The sequence below is a fragment of the Chinchilla lanigera genome, unplaced genomic scaffold (genome assembly GCF_000276665.1).
Source record: "Chinchilla lanigera isolate Chin_1 unplaced genomic scaffold, ChiLan1.0 scaffold00076, whole genome shotgun sequence".
NCBI classification, from domain to species: domain Eukaryota; kingdom Metazoa; phylum Chordata; class Mammalia; order Rodentia; family Chinchillidae; genus Chinchilla; species Chinchilla lanigera.
The window spans coordinates 2502332-2516526 of NW_004955477.1; the positions used below are offsets into that span (position 1 = coordinate 2502332).

The 14195-nt window shown below is 44.6% G+C and overlaps 1 protein-coding gene across 1 annotated transcript in view; it reads left to right on the forward strand.

Moving 5' to 3' along the window:
* Lhpp (phospholysine phosphohistidine inorganic pyrophosphate phosphatase) overlaps positions 1-14195 on the forward strand; it is a 126228-nt gene that overhangs the window by 21672 nt on the left and 90361 nt on the right. The window contains exons 4-5 of the mRNA XM_005401973.2: positions 5596-5659; positions 6771-6863. Of these exons, the coding sequence (XP_005402030.1) occupies positions 5596-5659; positions 6771-6863 (157 nt within the window). The remainder of the gene's footprint in view (positions 1-5595; positions 5660-6770; positions 6864-14195) is intronic.

Sequence of the window (14195 nt, forward strand, 5' to 3'; positions counted from 1 at the left end):
GTATTAAACCCCACATTCGTGGATGCACTGCTGCTTATCTGGAGCCAGTATTTCCATTAATTCCAGTTTACCGGAGACCCCACCACTCCCTATTTTCTCTGTCTCAAATCTTCAATGTCAGGGTGGTGGATTGACAACTGGTGGTCAACTTGTAACACCTACCTGAACTTAATAAGCATGGTGCTGGGTGTGGGAAGCCCACCTGAGGGTTGTTGCCAGCAGCATAAGAGGAAGAACTGGAAAAGAAGAGGAAGGCTGTTGGGAGCCTATTGGAAGCAGAGAGAAGCTGTAAGGGGTTGTTAGTTTTCTTGGAGGACCTTATCATGCTGGCTTTCCTGATGAACTCGGCTATTCCCATTGTCCAAGGAGCTCGGGACCTTGTTGTCACTGAGAATGGCTCCGGTTCACTTTGGGGGAGCTCTGGTTCTCACTTTCAGCATCACTTCCTGACTCCAGAGAAGATGGTGCACAAGCTTCTTCCTGGAGAAGCTTGTCACATTGGCTTTCCTGATGGAAACTCAGCTTTCCCCATCATTGGAGGAGCTCAGGACCTCCCTGTTGGTGAGGATGGCTGTGGTATTTTTTGAGGGAGCTCTGATTCTTATTTTGAGCTTCGCTTCCTGGCTCCAATGCAGATCCCCTCAGCCTGCTAGCACAGATCCTTCATCCCACTAGCATAGACTTTCTAGCTTCCACCTCTGACCTTTGGGCCTTCCCAGTGCAGATCCATGAAACAGGCCTGCATGAGCTCTAGGTCTTCAGCTGGACTCATGCAGGACATTATCGTGGGATCCAGGCCCTCAGCTGGATTCTTCGGTTTTTAGTGCGTGGACAGATTTCCTGCACTCTTTTTGTATATGATTCTTTGGGTGACTTAGAAATAAACTTATAAAATAAACAATGTATTATATTGTTCACCTTGCAGTATCCCCCAGACAGTCAATTACCATTTATCGTCAGCTGTCTGTTGTTTTTCTCACAGTCGAGAAATAGCATGTTTCTTCATGCTATGTCTCTATCAAAAATAGGCAAATGAAAGCTATTTCAAGAAAGCAAAGGTAGGATATAGATTCTTAGAAACTAAAAAGTTGTAGGTGTCATGTAAATAAAAGAGGTTCTGTATACTAATCAGGGTTCTCTGGAGAAAGAGGAACCAATGGCATGTGGACACACTCACAGAGTGATTGATTCATTGTGGAGGTGTGGTGTGTTAGCTTTGAGTTGCTAGGACAGAATACTTGAGGATAACAAAAGGAGGAAAGGTTTATTCATGGTTTCAGGGGTTTTAGTTCATGGTTGTCTGGGTCTAACGCAGAAACGTCATGGTGAAAGGGCATAGCGAAAGAAAGTTACTTACCTGTGCAGCTGGGAAGCTGAGAAACGGGTAGATAGGCGGAAAAGAAGAGGCCAGGTACAGATTATAGTCAAACTTTTTTTTTTTTTTTTTCTAAATGGCAAACCTTTTAGAGTTTTCAGTGATAACAAACAGCCCACCGTGCACATATGTCATAGGTCTGTCACCACTGGCATATACCCTTCAAGGACACATCCCAGTGACCTAATTCCTCCAACTGTACCCCGCCTCCTAACAGCCCATTCAGCTATGCACTCATCACTGGATAAACCCATCCACATGCACAGTGCCCTCACGCAGTGAGCTCTCTAGGCCCCACCTCTGAACATTGCTGCACTGGGGATCCAGCCCTCAAAACATCAGTCTTTGTGGACGATACTTCATATCTAAACCATAACAGGTGTAATCCAAAGTCTGCTACAAGATAGAGACTTGGGCACGTGCTGTACTTGAGTCCCAGTGCTGTGTCTTGGCAGGATTCCTTCTTGTTCAGAGGAGACTAGTCTGCTCTATTAAATTCTCCATCCAATTGGATTTGACCACCCACAGAACACAGAACGGAGAGTGACCTGTTTTCTTCAAAGTTCACCAATTTAAGTGTTGATCTCTTCCAAAAAAGATCTTCACAGAAATATCTAGACTCATGTTTGACCACCTGTCGGGTCAACTATGGCCCAGCCACATTGAAATATAAAATTAAACATCATGGTTCCTTACAATCTTTAGCCATTTCAGTTACTAATATGAGACCAATGGCGGCCCCTGGCTGGCTTGCCTCACTCTGTGTGGGGCCCATTGGTGTGGAGTTTTTAATCCCACACCAAGAAACAAGCAGAATGGAGAAGCTCTATGATGACTTATTTTTGTTAAAACTTTTTTCTTTAAAGTTGTCTCTTAATTATGAAGTTTTTATTCCAGATTATGAGTAATAGACAAAATCGGTGTATTATTGAAGAGAAAACAGGAATCAGTTGCTCTTGGCTGTGTAATACTGCAACAGATGCTGCAGTAGGCCCGGGTTTAGTGAGAGACGAGCAGGGTCTCTAGCAGGTAGATTTTGACATGGGTCATGGAGGGATGTTTACAACTAGAAAAAGGATTTGGCAGTGTTAGTGAGATCACAGCTTCTCCACACCGTCACAGGCTGGAGGATCACCGGTGAGGGTATGCGGGCTGCGGAGGAGGAGTCAGGAGTGGCAGTGGGGCTGCGGCAGGATGTCTTTCTGGAAATGGAGTGATTTACATTTGGCATCTGTTTGGACCTGAGAGTGGGAATTGGCTTTGTAATTTCTTCTGTCATGCCGCTGTCAGAAAATTAAGCTGTTTACGCGACAGACTATGGAAGGTTAATGACTCTTCTGGGAAAGGTCAAGTGGTCATTTTGGAGGGAGGCTGTGCTGAATAATCGGAATCGGCAGGAGAATAAAGCATAAAATCAGATCTGACTGCTCCTCCTGCCTTGTCCTGTTCTTTGCAGGGTCCACAGTTTCCCCTTTGCAGCTGCAACTTGAGGGGCCTGTCCAAGGCTGCTGTGCACTGTTATGTCAGAGGCAAAGGAGAAATATATCGATTCTCTAGAGTATGGGAAAGTTAAGTACTTTTATTTACCGTACTTCTAAAAATGTTTTTGACCAAGAGTTGACTTCAAGATGGCCTTTTATTTTCCTGAATGAATAAAAATGAGTTTTCTTTTTTTTTTTTTTTTTTTTTTAAAAATGAGTTTTCTAAAAATCAGCCCTGACTCCGTTAAAAAAAAAGAAACAGTAAAGGTCTTAATTTTGATTTTCCAGAATCCGTGCTCTCTTTGGACTGTAAAGATTGGCATAACAAAGACAGGGTTTTGTTTGTATATTCTGAGTTGCACATTCATTTTTTTCCCATCCGGGGCTAAATTTAAATGCAAGAAAGTCCAGGCGTCTTTCTTGTTAGAGGAAGACTCAGGGGAATCTGAGACCATTAGAGTTGCTCCCTGGGCATCTCCTGAGGGGGTTTTTGCAGATGAGAAGGGTGTGCTTCAGTCTGTGTAGCTTCCCATCTCCTTCCAGGTCTGGGCTCAGAAACACCTGGAGTCCTCAGCTCCAAGCAGCTGCCCTGGTCACAATGGATGGTTTTGTTTTAGGCAGTTTCTCCTTGCTGCTGAGTAGGTGTCTCCAGTGTTTCATGTGGTCTTTCCTCACCACTGGCCTCCACCCCTGACTCACACTGACATGTCATTTCCTCAGGGAAGCCCTCCCTGTCCCCCTTGGTTCTTTTCTGTGGCCACCTACAAATCCCCCTTCTGTGAGGTCATGGGGGCAAGGAAGGCAGGGGAACAAAGGTCATGGCCTCTGAGCCTGTTGCAGACACTTGCCCAGGGCAGTGTGGTGCACCATGGATCTCAGCAGAATGCTCTGTGTGATTCCAGGATGCACCCAGGGCCCAGATGCTCCTCTCCTGCTTAGCTGGGTAACCTCCCCCTTCAGAGCTCAGCTTCAGCATTTCTTCTGTGGGACGCCTCTCTGTCTCCCTGCCCCTTCCCTATCTAGTGCTGGCTCAGGCAAGGTGCCATGGCAGCATGATACCTTTATTATTGCCCATGTCCTTCCCTTTTAATTTGTCTGTGGACCTGTCTCTGTCCCTATGTCAGTGGGAGTTCTTGTGGTAGGAGGGCCTACCCAGGTCTGGAAGTATTTCTGAGACCCACAGAGGACCTGTGGGGTAGCTGTGTCTGTCATGGCTGCAGGGGATTGAGTAAGGTAGACCACCTCTGGCCCAGCCAGCCTCCTTCCCAGCCAATTCTGTTTCGTCATTCAGTGTCTCTTTAAAACTATTATACAGGAAACCCAAAATGTAAATACAGAGCAAAATAAAAGATAGATATAGGAAATAAGGAGCTAGATCTTTTGCAAGTAGAAAGGGGACCAAAAAGAGGACCTCCAAAAGATGGAAGGAAGGGGAAGAGAAGGGAAAAGAAAGAGGATGAAAAAAGAATTAAGATGTGTTACGTACGAATTCCTCACAAGGGATGTAATCATTATGTACTACAAACATGGACTAATGGAAAATAAAAATTAGCCAGGTACAGTGGTGCACACCTGTAATTTCAGCACTCAGGAGGCTGAAGCAGGAGGATCGTAGTGAGTTAGAGGCCAGCCTGGGCTACATAGTGAGCTCCAGGCCAGCTGAACTACATAGCAAGACCTTGTCTCAAAAAAACAAACAAAAAAATTGAAAAGAAAAAAATTATTTAAAAACCTCCCCAAATTCTAGACCTGGTTAAGGAAATTGTGATAATAAAGTAGTCTACTTCGTTTTTTTGTCCCGACTTCACAGTAATACATGAGGTAGGTTGTTTGTTCTGACCATTTTATACATTAGGAGACTGAGGCCTACAGGTGAAAATAGCCAGAAGTCACTACTGGGAAGCAAAGAGAGGATGTGGATGCTGAAATCAACCTGCTTCATGTGTCTCTCACATGCCATCTCCTTAATGTCCCTAACTATGAAGGGCAGGGAGTAGGAGAAGAGAAACATGTTGTGGGTGGCAGAACACTAATAATTCTAAAATCAGACCCTTCTCCTTCTTGAATTTCATCGAGCCCATGTTTAGAGCAGCACAGGTCAAGCCACCTTCTCCCCTCCTTACCGTCCAGAGGCGTACCTTAGAGAGCCTGAGATTGGTCTGCCATGTAACCGGGACCATGTCTGCCCTGAGGCTCAGACCTGACATGGGGTGGACTGGCCAGGCTCCGGGAAGCACCACAGCGCTCACAGGAGCGATGCAACCATCTGAAGAGATGCTCCTGTGAGCTGAGCCCACCTCGGCCTCCACACATGGGGCAGGATGTTCTTGTCTTCGCACGGAAGCATCTGGTGCCCACAAAACCTGGCACCTTGCTTGACCTCGGCTAACAGGCGGCAGGGTGCTGTGGAACGAATGGAGTTTTCTTCTTGGGGCAGCAATTAGGGGTTAATTATTTGCAGTTAGGGGTTTACCACATCCCATGGGCCTGCTGTCGCTTCCCAGAACACAGGTCACTTATCTTTCTCTGTGTTAACAGCTGGATCCATCTCTCCCCAGGGGTGCCTAGTTAATCATTGTGTGGGTCCCTTCGAGGCTGGCAGCAGGGGCCACTCTGGATGACCTGTGGATCCCCAGAGCTTCTGGCCCTGGGCTCCCTGTGCTGACCTCCGCTGGTCACTCTGTGTGCCTCACCTGTACCCATGGCTCAGTGCACTTTGTCCCCTCTGCTGTCTTCTAGACGCTACTACAAGGAGACCTCAGGCTTGATGCTGGACGTCGGAGCCTACGTGAAAGCACTCGAGGTATTTGCCCTTCTTCTTTCCCAGGCCTCTTCATGGCCAGATGATGACACTATTTCAGGTCTTTGGAGAAGAGGGTATGTCTTATGTTCAAGCAGCCCTGCTGGTTTCAAAGCAGGCCCTCCTGTTTGGGCTTCTCACTACTCATTCCTTCTCTTCTGAGGTCTGGCCTCGTGGCTGCCTCCATATTACTCTGCCCTCCTCTGTCCCTCTTGTCTGTCCCCTTCCCCATCTGTCCCCTCCCGGCGCACTCTGCCACTTTCCTCTTTAACCAATGGCTTTCCTGTCTGTGCTGACCACCCCAACCTCCTTCCTTCCTTCCTTTATTTATTTTGGTACTGGGGAATTGAACTCAGGACCTTATGCTTGCCAGGCAGGCACTGTGCTGCTGAGCCATATCCCGGGCCAAAACATGTTTGTTTGTTTGTTTTATACTGGGAATCAAACTCCTTAGGACCTTGCGCTTGCCAGGCAGGCACTGTGCCACTAAGCTATATCCCTGGCCCCAAGCCTCCTTCCTGACCCTGGTCATGTGTAGTACCTCACACTTGCTGACCTCCTTCCCAACCCTTCCCTCCAGTCACAAGGCCATCAAGCCTCTGCCTCCACTCTGACCCCTGTCTTTTCAGCTGTCCCCTCCTGGGGCTCTTGTCCCAGGTCAGCTCAGGTCACACCCCATCCCCACACTGCAGCAGCTCCTGCCTGCCTGCACTCAGTGGGGCGAGATGGGCAGATAGGTGGGTGGGTGGGGCTGTGGACCTCTCCTAGGTGAGTCTGTGATGGAGCTGGCAGTGGGGTTTGGGGGTGAGGCAGACAATGAGTAAATTTGCAGCTGAGTAAGCAGATAAGAACCTTGGTCTGCTGGTTCTCGGGCCTTGTGGCTCTGTTACCCGTGGGATACTTCCCACTGTGGAGGGGCCTTGGAGTGGGTGCCAGCACTGGTGGTGGATGCCCTGGGCATCCCAGGCAGCCCACTGTGGACTCATGATGTTCACATGGTGTCCCATCGTGTCAAGGCCCAACCCTTGGGGACACATCAAGATGGTCTTTCCATGGTTGGACACCTACCTGTTCTGGATCCCAAACCCATGCTGTACCCTTCTCTCTCTCTCAGTACGCCTGTGGCATCGAAGCCGAGGTGGTAGGAAAACCTTCCCCAGAGTTTTTCAAGAGCGCCCTGGAAGTGATGGGTGTGGAAGCCCACCAGGTAGGAATGGGCAGAACTTTTTTATTGTTAAGAAATTTCAGCATATACAGAAGTGGAGAGACTAAGAGTGCCCGCTGTGTGTTCATCAACCAGATTCATTTTTGACCTGGTTTACACATATTCCCTTCTTTTAGCCCTTTTCTTTCTCTTAAAGAACTTACCTTTTTGCTATCATGTTTTAAAGCAAATCTCAGACTTATTATATCCTTTCTTATTGTAGTATGCATTTTAAAACCAGTGGCATTTTGCATTTAACTACAAAGCATTAGAACCTCTAGCAGTGGTCAAGAAACACATGGTTTTTTTGTTGTTGTTTTTTGTTTTTTTTTTGGTTTTTCTCCGGTACCGGGAACCGAACTCACGACCTTACGCTTGCCAGGCAGGCGCTTTGCCGCTGAGCTAAATCCCCAGCCCCAAGAAACCCATGTGAAGATGCTTGGTATCATTGCTTACTAGGGAAATGCAAATCAAAACCCAAGTAGTATCATTTCACATCCTCTAAGATGGCTATTGAAAAAAAGAAATAGAAAATAACAGAAATGGCAGTAATATTGAAACCCTCATAGATTGGTGGTAGGAGTGTCAGAGAGAGTACCAGTGCCCCAGAAGAGTATTTGGTGGTTCCTAAAGAACATAGAATTTAGCATATGATGCAGCAGTTCCACTGCTAAGTATATATTCAGAAGAAGTGAAACCTGTTCAAACAAAAACTTGTGCATGAATGTTTATGGTACCTGTATTTATAACATCTAAAAGAAATAATGCAAATGCCTGCCTATCACCTGATTAATGGTTAAACCAAATGTGCCCGATTCACACAATGAAATACTGTTCAGCTATGAAAAGGAACAAAGCACTGGCACATATTATAATATGGTTGAAGCTTGGAAACATTGTGCTCAATAAAAGAAGAAAGTCAGTCACAAAAGGACACGCAGTGTGCGATTCCATTTATATGGCATATCAAGAATGGGTCAGTCTATAGCAAGAGAAGGCAGATTAGTAGCCACCAGCGTGTGGGGAAAGTGGAGAATGTGGAGAACTGCGTCCTGGGTGTCAGGCCACTGTTGGGGTGATAAAAAATATCCTGGCACCAGATAGTTGTGATGGTTGCACAGCATTATGAACGGATGTAATGTCTGCAGATTGAATACTTTAAACTGTCACAGTGATGAATGTTATGTAATGTGTATTTTTACCTCTTTAAAAACTGCCTTTAAAAATCAAGAATAATTCCTTATTATCTAATGCCAATTCATATTTAAATTTCCCTGTTTGTCTCAGAAATGGGTTTGTGTGTGTGTGTGTGTTTTGCTTTTTTTGCATGGCTGGGGATGGAGCTCACACATACTAAGCAAGCACTCTACCACTGAGCCACACTCCCAGTCCAGAAGTGCTCCTTCACAGGTGACTTGTTGGGATCCAGTCTAAATTAAATCACCTTGCATGTGATTGTTACATTTCCAAAACATCTGTAACACTCACACTGGGACATTTGAAGTATCTGCATAGGCAGGGCAACACAGCAAGGTACACATCCCTGAGTTTCAATAATTAAAAACCAATATCCACTTTAAAAATTGTTTTGAGGTTGGTGATATAACTCAGTGGTAAAGAGCTTACCTAGCTAGCATTTACAAGGCACCACAAAAAAAAAAAGAAGGACAAGGACAAGGACAAGGACAAGGACAAGGAGAAAGAAAAGGAAAAAGTTGTTTTAAACTTTCCTCCTTTTCATTTTGTTGAGACAGAGTCTTGCTATGTAGCCCAGGCTGGCCTTGAGCTCATGGCAATACTCCTGCCTCAGCCTCCTGAGTGCTGAGATTACAGCCGTGCGATGCCCAGCTTTTAACTTTTCATTTTGAAGTAATCTCATACTTACAGAAAAGTTGCAAAAATGGTACAGTGAATTCCCATGTGCCCTTCACCAAACTGCCTCAAATTTTGATATGTATACCATATTATAGAACGATCAATCCAAGAGATTCACTTTGATACAAGACAGCTGATTCAGAAACCTTATTCAGATGTCATGAGCCATACACAGATTGCTTTGGGGGCATGTTGCATTTAGCATTTATGTCCCCTGGTGACCTTTACTCTGAGGCAGTCTGTTTTTATCTTTGCTGGCTGTGACATTTTTGCTGTGTGATGGCCAGTTATCCTATAAGATATCCCTCCATTTGGTTTCCCTGGTATTTCTCCATGCTTGGATTTAGGTTATGCAGTTTTGGCAGGGATCACATAGAAATGGTGCCATGCCCCTCCTTACATCATTTTATTCCATCATTAGTGATGGTAACCTTGATCACTGCAGACAGAGGCATCTGCTAGGGCTCCTCCTTGTGAAGTTACTGTTTGTCCCTTTTAGTAAATGTCTTGAAGGAAAATACTTTGATTCTGTGTGGATATCCTCTTTTTAATCATTTTTCCCTCCTAATTTGAGCATCCATCAGTAATTCTTATCTGAACCTATCATTACTCTGGTGCTTCCCAAGTGGCATTTTGTTATTTCCATCATTCTTTACTGTAAGGGAGAACCTTCCCTTCTCTTTCATTTGTGTACTTGCTTGTATCAGCGTAGATCAAGGACACTTGTTTTTCTTATATCTTTCTTATATCTTTGAAGAAGCCAGGTCCTTTGATTATATTGTATGAATTACAATTTATTTTTATCATTATTTTATTGCTCAGATTGTCCTGTATTTGGCTATTGGGACATCCTTTAAGTTTATTTTTTTTGTTTGTTTTTTTTTCTGGTACCGGGGAATCGAACTCATGACCTTGCACTTGCCAGGCAGGCGCTGTGCCACTGAGCTAAATCCCCAGCCCCTACATCCTTTAAGTTTAATAGCCACTTGGTTATTAATCTGTTCTCCTGCCTACTCCTCTCCCCTGGATTATTTTGACTCAAAACCTAAAAACCATCATTTCACCTATAAATATTTCTGTATATCTCTAAGAGGTAGTGGTTATTTTTAAAACATAGGTAATACCATTATCATATATAAATACAATGAACAATAAGTTTTTATTATCAAATATCCGGTCATTGTTCATATTTTTTAGTCTTATAAATGGTTTTTATCATTTATGGTTTCTTTGGATCAGGGTTCAAATAAAATCCTTGCACTGTGACTAGGTGTTACAGTTCTTAAGTGTATTAATCCCTCCTTTTGTTTTTCTTTTTTTTTTTTTGGTTTTTGGTTTTTCTCCGGTACCGGGAACCGAACTCACGACCTTGCGCTTGCCAGGCAGGCGCTTTGCCGCTGAGCTAAATCCCCAGCCCCTGTTTTTCTTATATCTTTGAAGAAGAAGCCAGGTCCCTTGTCCTATACAGTTTGCTTGGCTCTAGGTTTTGTCCCTTGCAGCCCAGTGGTGTCCTGTAACATTCTGTCTGCACTCTCTATTGTCTGTGTTTTGGTAGATTCCAAAGCTTGGTAGGAGTCAAGTTCAGTTTTTGTGAAGAGATTCTTTCCTGCATGATAGTGTGAGCCCCCATGAGGAGGCACAGGACAGCCAGTTGTGTGCTTGTGTAGTGTACAGTGCTGTTAATGAGCAGGGGTAACTCTACCAGTGCATTGAGGGTCACAGAATGATGATGTTTGAATCCTATCATTTCTTTTTCATTTTTCCTCTGGGTTACTTATGTGCAGGAAGACTTCTCATCAACTACTTGTTACCTTGAGGCTCATGTAAAAAACACCGGGTAAATGCCTGTTTCTCTCCCTTTATTAGTTTTCAAAATAATGAGTTGCTTCTCTAGCATTCTCCCAGGGTGACAGATGAGATTTTAAAACACACATATCATTACAGACTGATAGATTCACACATACTGGTGCGTTTCAGTGCATTGCAGTTATTATCTTATTGATGTTCCAGTTCTTTCAGCTCGGACCCATGGGACCCTGCTCAGGTTGGCCTACGGGTCCTTCTGACCTGACCCCGTGGTCCCTGGGAGGTTCTTCACTGCCTGTTGTGACAGAGTGCTCAGACCTGCCTGGTGCATTTTCTGCATTTGGTCTGGATCCACTATCCTTCCAAGGAGCTGCACTTAGTTGTACTTTCAGTAGAAAATAGTACTGAAAAATCATAATTGGGATATAAGCAGATCTCATTGCTACAGGGCTGATCTCATAATTTTGAAGCCTTTTTAGTCAACAAGGCTTAGAAAAATATATATATTTAAATACAAAACACATCCTGAGTTCATCCTGAAGCTTCCAGTTGAGATTCAGGCTAGTGGGTTTATGTGAAATCTCCTCTGTCTTCTATCTGTAGTTCCCCTTTCCTTGAGAGAAACTTTAGTTCCCAAGAATATAATATAATCTTTTGCTTTGCTTCAGCCTGTCACACATATGAATCTTGAATCCCAAAAGCATGCTGAGTAAAAGAAGCCAGAGCCCACCAATCCTGTCACCACAGCCAGGGCCAGCGCAATATGGTGACTGCCACTTCACCACCACCGTGCACTGTGCATGCACTTCATCCTGGGTGAAGTAACAGTAATACCAGCATGTGTGAAACGCTGGCACAGCGAAGAGTTCTTGTTGTGCAGGTTCTTTTCCCCCCTATAGCAAATTCCCATTAGAGATTTATGACCAAAACAATTGTATTTTAAAACTGCAAGGAATAATGCCTTTCTGCATGGTATTCTCTCAATAGGATCCTCTTTGAACTCACTTTATTTTTAATTCTTAGGGAATTGTTTTATCAGCACTTACATTTGCCTCATAATTATATAAAATGCTATGTGGTTCCCCAGTCAAACCCATAAGACAGGACATATTCAAAGCAGTGTGACTTCTGTATTCTTCCTTCTGTTCTGCTTCTACCCATCTCTCATAGGGAGCTACTGAGCTATTTTTACAAATCTGGTGGCTTAGATTTCCTGTTTTTTTGAGATAGGTTCTTATGATGTAGTTAAGCTGTCCTTGAACTCTGTGTAGCCTAGGCTGTCCTCGAACTTGTGGCAGTTCTCCTGCCTCAGACTCCTGAATGCTGGGATTATTAAGCATGCACTACCATGCCTTGTTTTCCATTTTTAAAATATAAACAACTCTGTGTATACTTACATCCCACTGGTAGGGTGAAATTAGACTAGTGTAAGTTCTTTGTTTATTTTTATTTTATTTTATTTTTTGTTTTGTTTTTCTCTGGTACCGGGAACCGAACTCACGACCTTGCGCTTGCCAGGCAGGCGCTTTTGCCGCTGAGCTAAATCCCCAGCCCCGTCTTTGTTTATTTTTTGAGGTAGAGTTTCACTATGTAGCCCAGACTGGCCTTGAAGTCATAGCAGTTCTCTTGCCTCAGCCTCTGGAGTGCTGGGATTACGTGCACCACCACCACTGGAAAAGCAAAATAAATTTCTTAGATAATTTGTAAGAGAGTGGGAGAAAGGTTAATGTAATCTGAGTGTAAAAACAAGTATTCAGAGACTTGGGCTATAACTCAGTGGTAGAGCCTGTACTTAGTGTACGTCAGGCAGGTCCTGAGTGCAGTCCCTAGCACAAAACAGAGAAACCCTGGTATTTGAAAATCTTCAGTAGTATGATCACAAGCATCTTAGCACCTGCCTCCCCAGACAACACCAGCACACAAAACCGTGCTGCTGCCGAGAAAATAAAATCAGAGGGAGCCGAACATCCAGGCAGTATGTTTGGTTTTGTTTGCATAATCCATCTTGGGTGACTCTCCACTCCTTTTTCTTCTCCTTGGCATTTTTTTCAGTTCTGTTTACAGTCAGTGTCTTTCACATTCTGGAAGACAAACTGCCCTCATGGGGTCTGAGCAACCCAGGTTGCTTGTTTGTGGATACTGAGGTCGTGGGGTTTGGGGCAAGAGCTGGGTGGTTAGGTCTCTGGGCCCCTGGCAATCACTGTGGTTGTTTGGGTTTGGTCTCCACAGCTGCCTGGGGCATCCTTGCGCATCTGTGGCCCTGGGCAGCTAAGGAGTTGTTTTTCCAGGGGCTCCAGCACACATATCAAAGCTGTACCATGTTGACCTCCCACACTATGGTCCCTCTTCCACTCTCAAGTGACAGTTCTGCTTTCCCCTTGACAGATGGTTAAGTAGCAATGGTGCTTTCTTAACTCCCCCAGCCTGCTGTTTGATGAAATGCGCATTAGTATTATTTGCGTCTCAGGATGTGCAGGCATCTTTAAGCAGCATTTCAAAAAAGGCCATTACAGATGAACTGTGTCTTATCTGCAAGCTTGTTATTATTCTCTGCTCCTGCATCCTTATTTTTAATGAAAAATACCCATGATGAGCTGTCTAGCTGCCTGAGTGCCAGGCTGTGGCGAACCTTGAATTTTTCAAGCTACTTTAATCAATAAAGTTATCACCCGTCTTTCCCTTGACAGTGGCTTCTTCCTGAGACCCACATTGCATCCTGCTACTGAGGAGCTTTCAGCCCACACTCAAATGGACGTAGCTCCCAAATCCAATTTTCATTCTAACCTTTCCTCAGCAGCCTAGAAATAATAAGAATGCCAGAATCACCCTAATAGATTGGAAACTTAAACTGCTTGGAAGTAACCAGACCCTTCCCAGGGTCCAGGAATCAGGAAGGAATGGCACACCTTCAAGAGTCCTTTGAGAAACATCCAATTCTCATGGTTGAGGCTTCTGATTCAGTGTGTGGTTGTGTAGCTTTATTGAAAGCCCAAGTAGTGAGGCAGTTTGGACAGTTTTCCATGATTGTCAGTTCTGTTGGTTGCAGATAGTACAATCTTAACATGGAGTCTGTTCAAGCCAGGCATGTGGAGGGGCCACTTTCGCAGATATGAGCCTGAAGCTTAGAGAGGAAGGACCTGGAGTGCACTGAATGACTTGGGTGCCATGCATACCTGGGTACTGTCACCATTCATATAATGACATCCTTATTCCAGTCCCCTGAGTGGTACTTTGATTCCCAGCTGAAGGTTAAGACAGGCTTTCTTGAGCATGGTACTGTTGGCATTTTGGGGCCTGATCATTTTGTGGTGGGGGCTCTCTTGTGCTTTGGAGGATGTGCAGCTGCATCCCTGGCTTTCACCCACTGGGTGTAGCAGTATCACCTTCATTCCTAAGCTATGAGACTGAAAGGGCCTCCCCTGGGAAGAACCACAGCATTAAAGGAGTAGTCACAGAAAAGTTCAGCATTGAACCCAAGATCGTTTATCCTCCAGTCCTGCTACCAGCTCTCCCCGCCACTCTCTAATTCTGTAGAAGGGGCTAGGTGTGTCAGAATTTCTTAGCTTTCATAAATAAAGTTTGAAAAGGCATGTTTAGTAGCACAACATCATTTTTCTACTTGGAAAAATATTAAAATGTATGTTGTTAGCAGAA